Source organism: Octopus bimaculoides, chromosome 3 (genome assembly GCF_046866305.1).
Source record: "Octopus bimaculoides isolate indiv1 chromosome 3, ASM4686630v1, whole genome shotgun sequence".
NCBI classification, from domain to species: domain Eukaryota; kingdom Metazoa; phylum Mollusca; class Cephalopoda; order Octopoda; family Octopodidae; genus Octopus; species Octopus bimaculoides.
Window position 1 is genome coordinate 95,210,880 of NC_142930.1, and position 12,287 is coordinate 95,223,166.

At 37.6% G+C, this 12,287-nt stretch overlaps 1 protein-coding gene across 4 annotated transcripts in view; it reads right to left on the minus strand.

Moving 5' to 3' along the window:
• Positions 1 to 12,287, minus strand: part of LOC106880276 (choline/ethanolamine transporter flvcr2a) — a 319,269-nt gene that overhangs the window by 201,122 nt on the left and 105,860 nt on the right. For 2 of the 4 annotated variants that reach the window (XM_089349397.1, XM_089349398.1), the window contains exon 1: positions 738 to 882. The exons of the other annotated variants lie outside the window; for them this stretch is intronic. In XM_089349397.1, coding sequence (XP_089205523.1) covers positions 738 to 741 — 4 coding nt within the window. In that variant the 5' untranslated portion in view covers positions 742 to 882. Of the gene's footprint in view, positions 1 to 737; positions 883 to 12,287 lie in introns of those variants that run through there. 4 annotated transcript variants of the gene reach the window in all.

Below are 12,287 nucleotides of genomic sequence, written 5' to 3' on the forward strand. Positions count from 1 at the left end.
CTTACAGACTTTTTAGTCTATATAGTACATCTTCGTCCGCTGGTTTGTCTACACACCGCATTCCCAAACAGTTCTCTTACGAACGAGTCAACGAAGGAGGCTTAAAGGATATGTTAAGGTAATCCTAATATAATTTGCAAAACACGGGATGATCATCACTAGATTAACATATTTTTTTCTTTGATCGGGGTTTACTAGGGTTAAACAGCAAAATCAGTTTCAATTTTATCTGCCGACTACACCTTCCAAAACCGTTCTACTCGTCACATCTTCCCAAACAGTTTTGTCTGCCCGGCATGCCTTTCCAGATAGCTTTGGCTACCTACAAACATTTTTCCCCGTCTTTCACGAACGACCGAATAACACTTCTATAAAATATGAAAAGAAATTATTTCATTTGACGAGATGTAGAGCAATATCGTAAATATCGTACAGATGATCGAATCGACACGAACATACCACTGGTACTTCTTGTTTTATCGAACTATGGACGGATGTTATGGTCAAGCCGATATCGAACAGGATCTGAACTCAGAAACACGAGGTCCACAAAATCGTCAATAACAAAACTCGATGACTAAATAACAACATCGTTCATCAACAGCAGTGTTAGCAGTTACTACTAAGGAACATCGATAACCTCAAAGATAAACCCCGCGATTATGCAATATAAAGATGTCGATGATGTTGATAATGCAAATAAAAATAATAATTATTAATGATATTTATTAACTTACCCATTGTGTCGAATTTTGGTGAGACTAAGCCATCAACATACAACCATCCAAGCTTGGCTCTCTTTTTCTCAACTTGCCGTTCGAGATGTGATTTTCTCAACGACCAAAAACACTTTTGGCTTGCTTCTACCGCATACTCTCACTCATTCACTTACCTTAACAATCTCTCTCTCTCTCACTTTCGATCTCTATCTCTCTTTCTCTCTCCCTCCTCTCTCACTCTCTCTTACTTCAACTTCACCTCTCTCATTTTATTTCTCACTCCGAGCTTCCTATGCCTTACATTCTCTCTCTCTCTCTCTCTTATGAAACCGACCGCTGCTTGTGTATTCAACTCTTTATTTCTTCCGCCGTCTTACTCTCACTCACACATACACTCTTTCCCTTTCCCTCTCACATACGCGCACGCAATATTTTATTTACCTTTTCCTCGTTTTCTCATAAGTATCAATGGTCTCCTCTTTTTCATGATCCCACTTTCCTCTCTCAATATATATATATATATATATATATATATATATATTTCCTGTCACAACATGGGACCTTGAAAATTGCTAAAATGCAAAAAAGTATACTAGTCCTTTAATATTTAATATTTGATATTCAATATTTCATTTATTCAATAAGACAATTTCATTTTACTATATATACTATATATTCTACATCCTACATTAATATTATAAGAGCATAAATAAAACATAAAAAACAGAGTTGGGGAATTCTTTTGAATAATACATATATATATACTTTTAATTTCTAAGTTTTTTTGTTTGTTTGTTTTCTGGCACCATGCTTAATATTCCCGCTCTAATTCCTCTCCCTTACACACAAACGCGCACTTAAGCAGTTCTCAAGGGCCCTCTCCACAACATCTAACTCTTTTCCCCTCATTTCTTGCCTCGTTCTCATTGAGCGACAGACAACTAAGAGGTGTTTTCTCGCTTCCTCTCTAGCATTTATCTTTCTCTCATCTATATCCCTCTTTCCTTCTTTTTTTTCTTTCAGTTTACTCTCTCTCTCTCTCTCTCTCTCTCTCTCTCTCACTCACTCACTCACTCATTGAGTTTCGTATTCTCTACCTTTCCCTAATATTGCTATTCGCACTAATGTATGTATATATCCATCTACCATCTCTTCATCCTCTCTACGTTTATTTGTCCTCTCTTCCTTTCTTTCTCTCTCCTTCTCTGTCTATCTCTCTCTCTCTCTCTCTCTCTCTCTCTCTCTCTCTCTCTCTAGCTTTTCTACTTCTTTGTCTTCTCTATTGCGCTTACCTTATCACTTTTTACACACATTGCTTTTTTCTTAACAGTTGGAGAAAACAAGAAAAAGAATATTTTGACTATATAAAATATCCATTTCTTTAAATTACCTCTCTCTCTCTCTCTCTCTCTCTCTCATTTCTCTACCCTCAATTCTATTATTTCACTTACCTCTTTCATTTAATTTCTTTCTTTTGTACTTATGCTACCCTCATTATCTACCTTATACTTTGCATCATCTCTTTAATTCTCCTTTTCTTTATCCCTATTTCCAATTCTTTCACTAGCTCTTGTTTAGTCTCTCTTCTCAATATATTTCTATCCCTCTGTATAGTGTGCCTCTACTGTTTTCTTACTCCTTCTATCCGTTTCTCTATCTATCTATCTATTTATTTATCTATCTATCTATCTGTCTATCTATCTATTTATCTGTATATATGTATGTCTATCTATTTATCAATCTGTCTGAATATCTTTCTATTCATCTATGTCTCTCCATCTATCTACCTGTCTATCTATCTACCTATTTTGTGTACTCACACTCTCTTATGTTTCTTTTCATCTGTTATCTAGTATTGTTACCTCACACATTTCTCTTCAGATATTCCTCGTTCGTATTTCTATATCAATCTTTCTCCTAAAGCTTGTTTATGTTTAATACACTATCCTGCTTTAAAATGTAAACAGGCTTTGTTTCCGACTACTATAGATGTGCTTGGCTTCGTCCGTAGCATTTCTGAAGATACAGGTATAGTCAATATATCAGACACAAATAAAGACATTTACACATAAGCGCGCACCCACATACACAGACACAGGGGTAGAGTACAAGTATTAGGACAAAAGAATTCACACAAATATTAACATAACTCATCTCTGACATTGACATTTGTATTAAAACATTTGACCATATCATTATCGCACATCGGTTACGACGACGAGAGTTCCAGTTGAATCGATCGACGGAACAGCCTGCTCATGAAATTTACGTGCAAGTGGCTGAGCACTCCACAGACACGTGTTCCCTTAACGTGGCTCTTGGGGTGATTCAGCGTGACACAGAGTGTGACAAGGCTGGCCCTTCGAAATACAGGTACAACAGAAACAGGAAGAAAGAGTGAGAGAAAGTTGTGGTGAAAGAGTACAGCAGGGTTCGCTACCACCCCCTGCCGGAGCCACGTGGAGCTTTAGGTGTTTTCGCTCAATAAACACTCACAGCGCCCGATCTGGGAATCGAAACCGTGATCCTACGGCCACGATTCCGCTGCCCTAACCACTGGGCCATTGCGCATCCACCTAAACAAATAACATATACATTGATACTTTCTTCGATATAGGCTAAGCATGCATCCAGAGCTGTATTATGTGCGTGATTTATAGATATATGAATGTTTGCGTGTGTGAAGGAGATAGAGAGAGGGGGGAGGAAGGAGGCGAGGGAGGTAGATAGGTGGGTAAGTTGACGAGTAAAAAGAGTGCGCACATAGGCATGTGTGTGAGCGTGCATACCCACATAACCGTGTGTATGTATGTATGTATATCTATATGTGTGTGTGTTTGTATGAATATATGTGTGCATACATATACATACATACATACATATATATATATATATATATATATATATATATATATATATATATATATATAGTAGACTTACTTGCAAAAAAGGACGTGTGCGTTCAATAATGTAATAATACAAAGAATATATATACATGTATACACACATATATGTACATACTTACATCTACATGTGTATATACATGCATATCAGGGTACAGGACGTTAGAACAATAAACTACAGACAACGGAACGAACACATAGGAAAACGGAAAGCCACTTGGAATATCCCTTCATCAGCTGTCTCTATTCTATCTAGACGTTTCGAAGACATATATATATATATATATATATATATATATATATATATATATATATATATATATATATATATATATATATATATATATATATATATACATATATATATGTATAGATAAATATTGTATGCCCAAAGGTTGTGGAAGTTAGCTTTGCAATCACGAGTTCTCGGGTTGGATTATACTACGTGGAATTTTGGGCAAGTGTCTTGCACCATAGCCCTGGGTCTATCCAAGCCTTCTGAATGAAATCGAGAAGACGGAAACTTTATGGAATCCCGTCGAATGGTACACATTCGAATGAGTAAAGCAAACGACCAACGATTCCACCAATACACAAAAACAAAACAAAAAATTAATAATTATACTTTGAAATCTTCTTTATGTCTAACTGCCAGCATAATCTATAGCTATGAAACTTATTGAACTTTCAAATTTCTAACGTATTATAGCTATGAGATATATCGGCCATTTGAACTTTCATAATTTCTTATTAGCTGTCAAACTTATTAAACATTTGGCTTTATGTGAATGTTTGTTTTATCTTGTGCGAATGTTTTTCTCTTGTGCATTCACTTTCTTTATATTTTTCTTGATATTTTTATTTACCATTGAAAAACAAATTTAAATTAAAGAAACCGGTATGGTGTTTTAATATATATTTTTAAAATTAACTATAAAGGCGGTGCTCCAGCATGGCCACAGTCAAAAGACTGAAACAAGTAAAAGAGTAAAAGAGTATAATTCGTTTTAAGACATAAGTATAAGTGCATTTTCAATTTCAAAACCAATTTTCTTGTTTTCCTACTTGTGTGGAAGTAAACCTCTTTTTCTTCCCTCCTTCTCTCTACCCCCCCCCCCTCTCTCTCTCTCTCTCTCCTTCTTCTTCTTCTTCTTTCTCTATGTATGTATGTATATATATATATATATATATATATATATATATATATATATATATATATATAATATATATATTATATATATATATATATATATATATATATATATATATATATATACATATATATATATATATATATAAACCCAGAATATTCTGAAGCCCCCCCCCCCCCCAGGTACCAAAGTCTGGCGACGGGCCTGCAATTTGTTATGAAAAAGAAACACTACTGGCACGTCCTAACTTACGAAGCAGAACAGCCGAGAATGTAGAATCTAGAAATTACTCTCACTGATTTAGTTGTAAACGTAACAACAATAGTCATTGCTGTGGAAGTAAAATGTAGAATAATCGATTAAATTCATGAAACCTTAACAATGGCTAAAACAGCGTCATCCAGGCTGTCCTTTTTTTACTGTCGACTGTGAGCTTGTATAAACGTGACAGATGTCTATATCACAATGTAAACATTAATGTAATATGTGTACACACGCACACACACACACACACACATACATATATATATATATATATATATATATATATATATATATATATATATATATATATATATATATGCGAAGGCGTGGCTGTGTGGTAAGAAGTTTGCTTCCCAACCACAACGGTCCGGGTCAGTCCCACTGAGTGGCACCATGGGCAACTGCATTCTCCTATAGCCTCAAGCCGATCGAAGCCTTGCGAGTGGATTTGGTAGACGGAAACTGAAAGAAACCCGTCGGGTATAGATGTGTGTGTGTGTGTGTGTGCGTGTGTGTGTGTGCGTGTGTGTGTATAAGTGTGTGTGTATCTTTGTGTCTATGTTTGTCCTCCCACCATTGCTTGATAACCGATGTTGGTGTGTTTACGTCCCCGTAACCAAGCGGTTCGGCAAAATAGACCGATAGAATAAGTACTAGGCGTTCAATTTTAAAAAAACTTTTAAGGCGGTGCTCCAGTAAAAGAATAAAAGAATATATCACAATGATGTATACTCGCAGTCACATGCCTTGGCGAAATTAGGAAATTAGTCGCCTCTCGGACGAAATCCGCAGTATCTTGCCTGTCGACGGTGCATGATATATATAGACGACTATTTGATTAGATACTACTTGAATTGATTTAATACTGATTTAATTGCGTACACTGAGCTTTTATCAAGCCCGGCGGCTATTCACAATATCAGTGAACGTATTATTCAATTTCCTACATATCGGAAGCGTTCGTCTAGGTATGTAGCTGCGATTACTGACAAGGCTCAACAACGCCGAAATGCATCTGGTGTTCTTGCAAGCCGCTGTCGGCATGATCTTTCGTCTCTCTCTCTCCAATATATATCTTGCATTTTTAACACAGCACACCTATAAGAAATTTAATCTCGAGCGAAAAAAAAACGAAGTACCTTGCCGGTCGACAGAGATGTATATAAGTTAAATATGATACAGAGAAGGCTACATATTCGGCTTCCTTAACGAAAGAGAAAGCAATTTATACGATAACTGTTGAATAGCTTGCATTGTCTAGTAGTTTCATCCCATCAGCGGAAATCCTCAAAATATGGGTGCCTTTGTTAAACGGAGGTTGCATTTATTTGGCTGAAAAGTATTGATGGGTGTGAGATGTGCATCAATACGCTGGACAACTCATTTTTATTTTATATTTGTAAATATTCGAAAGTGGTGATTTCCGCATCGGACGTGTGTAGGTGTGACCTGGCAGGTGGGTGTGGTATTCTAAAATTGGGCGTTTGGTTTTGTAATTAATTTTTAAAAAAGCATATAAATAGAATATGTGGGAGAAGTTAAAATGTCGGGATTTTTTTTTTTTTTTTTTTTGAATGGATGTAACGGAATGTTAATTAAACTGGCTTTGAATTACAGTGAAAGAGATAGATAAGCATTGATGCATAAACAACTGTTTTTTTATGTGTAGAAGTATAATATTTAGTTGTTTTGTAAAGGCAAATTGTAATTTGGATTTTAAATGTTTTTTAAGAAGATAACTTAGACTGCGGGGGATGGAAGAGGAAAGCGGTTGGCAGGGGTCATGGCTCGGCTATAACAGAGTGGCTGAGAGATCAAACATGGAAAAGATGACTGGGAGGTATGCACACATATGTGTGTGTGTGTGTGTGTGTGTGTGTGTGTGTGTGTGTGTGTGTGCGTGCGAGTGTGCGTGCGGGCGTCTGTGTGTGAATGTTTGTTGGCACTCCGTCGTTTACGACGACGAGGGTTCCAGTTGATCCGATCAACGGAACAGCCTGCTCGTGAAGTTAACGTGCAAGTGGCTGAGCACTCCACAGATACGTGTACCCATAGCGTAGTTCTCGGGGAAGATTCAGCGTGACACAGAGTGTGACAAGGCTGGCCTTTTGAAATACAGGTACAACAGAAACAGGAAGAAAGAGTGAGAGAAAGTTGTGGTGGAAGAGTACAGCAGGGTTCGCCATCATCCTCTGCTGGAGCCTCGTGGAGCTCTTAGGTGTTTTCGCTCAATAAACACTCACAATGCCCTCCACTGTGTGTGAATATATATCCACAAACTACCATATGCATAGATGTAGATACAGCTACATAAACAGAGCTACTTAAGATATATATAGGTATGTATATAAAGAGACTTGTCTGTCCGCCTCATGGTCCCCGTGGACAAAATAGAAAAGGCGTTGCCCTAGAGGATAGCGAGAGAGACGTGCTGTAACAGCCATTCCGACTTACGGAGCTCGCTCTTGCAAATAGCCATCTCTGCCCCGATAGCAGTAAGCAGGGCTTTAGCCCGTAGGTCAAGAACGCTGGACGTCTCCACTGCCACAGACTCGACCACAAATTTGTCAGGGAGCGGCCAATGCTTTGACAATTTGCCCTTCTCGGCTTGAGGAGCATCGAAGTCCAGGCTGCGAAATTTTTTTCCCACGAGAGTTCCGGACCCCAGTTATGAACTCATTTGCATATAGCCAATCAGAGATTAAACTATCAAATTAGTTTATGAACGTATGACAAGTGATGGGAGATAAGATAAGGTCACTTGGTTAAGGAATGACCATGCTTCTTTTCTCTTTTAATAATGCTTGTTATTCTTGTTCTTGTTTCAACCATGGCTGCCTCTGCGTAGTTTTTTGTGTTGCTGTTTACTTTATAAAACAGTAAGGGGACAGGGTTGCTAACACATCACCCTCTACCCACATTTTTCCCATCCACATCTTTACCATATGGGGCCCTAACAAAATCCGATAATTGGTATAAATGCAAATCTAATTATTTGTCTCCTTCTAAAATCAGGCATAACTTGGCGATTGGTCGACATACAACACTGTTCTTCGTCTTGAGTTTACTTGGTAGAGTGTGTTTGTTAACTTGACAACAAGGTCAAGGTAAGCTCTGATTGGCTGTATGCGAATGAGTTCATTACCGGGGTCCGGAACTCTCGGGGGGAAAAAATTCGAGCCCGGGCTAGCAGCCGAACAAACCTGGTTGCAGTTGGAGAAAGTGTTGCAGCACGAGGCATCCTAGGTGAGGGGTCTACCAACGTGGATTAGGAAGATTGTGGTGCCGTCTGGCTTTTAACCGTCTCCTCTGTCCAGCTGGCTTCGGCTGAAAAGAGAAACCTGCGGCGCCTTGGTTATACTTTATGATCTCATTGTGACCAGCATGGACAGGTAGGTAGGTAGGTAGGCAGGCAGGCAGGTAGGTAGGTAGGTAGGTAGGTAGGTAGGTAGGTAGGCAGGTAGGTAGGTAGGTGTGTTTGTATTGGATAGATACATACATACATACATACATACATACATACATACATACATACATACATAGCTAGATACATAAATATGTAAGGTAAAGTAGTACATACAGGAATATGTAGTGGTACATACAGATATGCTTATAAATATATTTAAATGAGTGGAAACATACAGTACGCGCGCTCGAGTACAAGAAGATGGATACATCCATACCCATACAGACATGATGGCACAGACATACATGCTTAGGCCATCTTCTGTTACTTATTTTATCAGTTTCTTTTGTTGAACCGCTAAGTTATGGGGGCCGTAAACACGCCAACACCGGTTGTGAAAAAGTGGTGGGGGACCACACTAACACACACATACATGGTGTGTGTGTGTGTATATATATATATATATATATATATATATATATATATATATATATATATGCACGCACACACAGGCACACACGACGGGCTTTCTGTTAACGTCAACCAAATCCACTCAAAAGCCTGTGGTCGGCCTGAGGCTATAGCAGAAAAAGATACCTGCTCAAGGTTTCAAGTAGTGGGACTGCACCTGATAGCATGTGATTCGGAAGCAAACTTCTTACCACATTGCCACTCCTGCGCCTATTTGCATGTGCATAGAATTGTGAACATATTTAGGTACACACAGATAAAGGGATAAGCATGTATAATCGGTATATAGAAATGTTGACATCTTTCAAATGTACGAGGATGTATCCAAAAGTAACCGGAAACGTTCTCTGTGGGACACGCCCGTCGTACTTCGGACTTCCGCCGCTAGAAGCCACTTGATGCAAACCCTCAGGCATCAGTCTGCCAACCGGCGTCATTGAGCGGGGTCGTACTGCCACGTAGTTCGTCTTTGTTTTGCAATGCTTCTTCCATGTTCGTCGATTTTTGCAATGGCTGAAACGAAGGAACAGCAGGCCTCCGTGAAATTCTGTCTTCTGCTGGGGAAACGGCGGCCGAAACAATTGTCATGCTTCAAACGGCTTACAAGGACGCTGCCATGAGCAAAACACATGTTTACTAGTGATTTTCACGCTTTAAGAATTGTCACTTGTTGCTTGAAGACCAACCTCGTTCAGGACGACCGTCGGCCTCCCGAACGAATGAAAAACATTATGGAAATTCATGAACTGATCTTGAAGGACCGTTGCCGAACAATTGACGAACTTGTTGATATGATTGATGTATCCTGGAACCCCTGCCAACGAATTTTGAGCGAGGAATTGCGAATGAAAAGAGTTACAGCAAAATTTACGCCTCGCTTGCTCACAGAAGATCAAAAGCAGTTGCGACTGAATGCGTGTCGTGAACTGAAAGAACAGTTGGAAATTGATTGGGACCCGTTTTCGAAGGTCAACACTGGTAATCAAAGCTGGTACTACGGAAGCCGGTGAAGAAACAAAACGACGGAGGTGCTAAAAGGCATCACTTCGCAAGAGTTCCAGCACTGCTACGAACAGTGGCCAATGAGTCTGAACCGATGCATTGCTTCAAATGGAGAATACTTTGAAGGCGATAAAAGTGTTAACATGTAAAACTAAATGAATAAAATAACATTGCAAATTTCTGGTTTCTTTTGAATACCCCTTCGTATATCGGTTGATCCGGGCATAAGTTTAGGTATGGATAACCGAGTGCACATATACATGTACACAAATAGATGCATAGACACTTATGGATATATATAGACATATACAAATATACAGGTAAGTATACGGGATACATGCACAAACAGGAATGTCACCGGCATAGAATTAAGAATATATATATGCACACATCTGCATATATGTAGATAAATATGTTTATGTATGTATGTATGTATGTATGTATGTATTATGTATGTATGGATGGTTGGATAGATAGATAGATAGATAGATAGATAGATAGATAGATAGATAGATAGATAGATAGATAGATATGCACAGAGTGAGAGAGAGGAAATATATTGAATTCTAGCAACTGGTTATTGGCACTGCACTGGCGAACTGGAATGATAAAATAAACATCCACCCACTCATACACGCACACGCACACACACACATACACGCACACACAAAGAAGTTTATTACAGAAGCTATGTTCTTGTATGTGTGTATATATATGTGTGTGTATGTGCGTGTATGTATGTATGTATATATGTATATATATATATGTATGTATGTTTCTCTGTGTGTGTGTATATACTGATTTCCATTTTCTCTCTCGTTGTTTGTGTATTTAACTCATTTGTTTTCGTATTTCATGTTGTTTACTGTTGGTGACATCCTGTATATATGCATATATATATATATATATATATATATATATATATATATATATATATATATATATATATATATATGTATATGTATATGTATATATGCATATACATATATATGCATATATATATGTGTATGCATATATATATATATATATATATATATATATATATATATATATATATATATATATATATGTATCAGGGTGTATAGATTACGAAGTTGAGCCTATTGAAACCTTCTTTATTTTTTTTTTCGGATTTTTGCGTGTTGTTTTTCTATCTTTTATTTCTCAACACAGTAAATATTGGTAGTATTCGTTGATGCATAATCATTTCATGAAGAGCTTCCGCAGAGCAACAACCGTATTTTAATATAATTTTCTATATGAAGAACCCACCATGGAACCAAGCAAAGAGAATATTTGTCACTTTATGCTTTATGAGTTTCATCGAATTTCTAATTCAAGCGAATCATACAAAAATGTTCAAAAGACTTATGATCAAGATACAGTGAATGAAAGGACTTACAGAAGGAAAATTCAGGTGTGACAATTTCAACTTATTTGATGAATTTAGATCAGTACTTCCTTCCGAATTAGATAATGCAATAGTTGCAAGGATTCTTGCTGTACTAGGGAGATAGCTTTCCACTGAATTTAATGCTAGCATTGTAGTCATTGATAATCGTTTGAAGAAGCTAGGATAGGTTTCAAAATAAGCGAAAGGGATTTCTCATGCTTTTTCAGCGGTAAATAGTCACCAAAGGTTTGACTGTTATGAATCGCCGCATGCACAATAACCACAGAACACTATCTACAAAACTGATCATGTCTTGAGATGGGAAATGGATTCTTCACAGCAATGTTAAGAACTACAGATTCGAATGAAAACCTTATACCACATCCACGAAAGTTACTTTATCCAAAGAAAATTATGAGTGTTTGATATGTGTGTGCATGTGAGTGGCTGTGTGCGTGTGTGTGCTTGTGTGTGTATGTGTGTGTGTGTGTGTGTGTGTGTGTGCACGTGCGTATATATGTATGTATGTACAGGCATATATATATATATATATATATATATATATATAGTTCAAAATGTACAAAAACAAAAAAAATGGTGAAGGAACAACAAACAAGTATCAGTTTCACGCTCAGTGAAAATGGAAAAGTCTTTGACGTTTCGATCATACACTCTTCGACAGAAAGGAATGAGGAAAGAAAATGTGTGTGTATATATATATATATATATATATATATATATATACGCACATTTTCTTTCCTCATTCATGAAATAGGCGCAGGAGTGGCTGTGTGATAAGAAGTTGCGTGGCACCTTGGGCAAGTGTCTTCTACTATAGCCTCAGGCCGACTAAATCCTTGTGAGTAGATTTAGTTGACGGAAACTAAAAAAAAAGCCCGTCGTATGTGTGTGTGTGTGTGTGTGTGTGTGTGTGTGTGTGTGTGTGTGTTTGTCCCCACCATCGCTTGACAACCGATG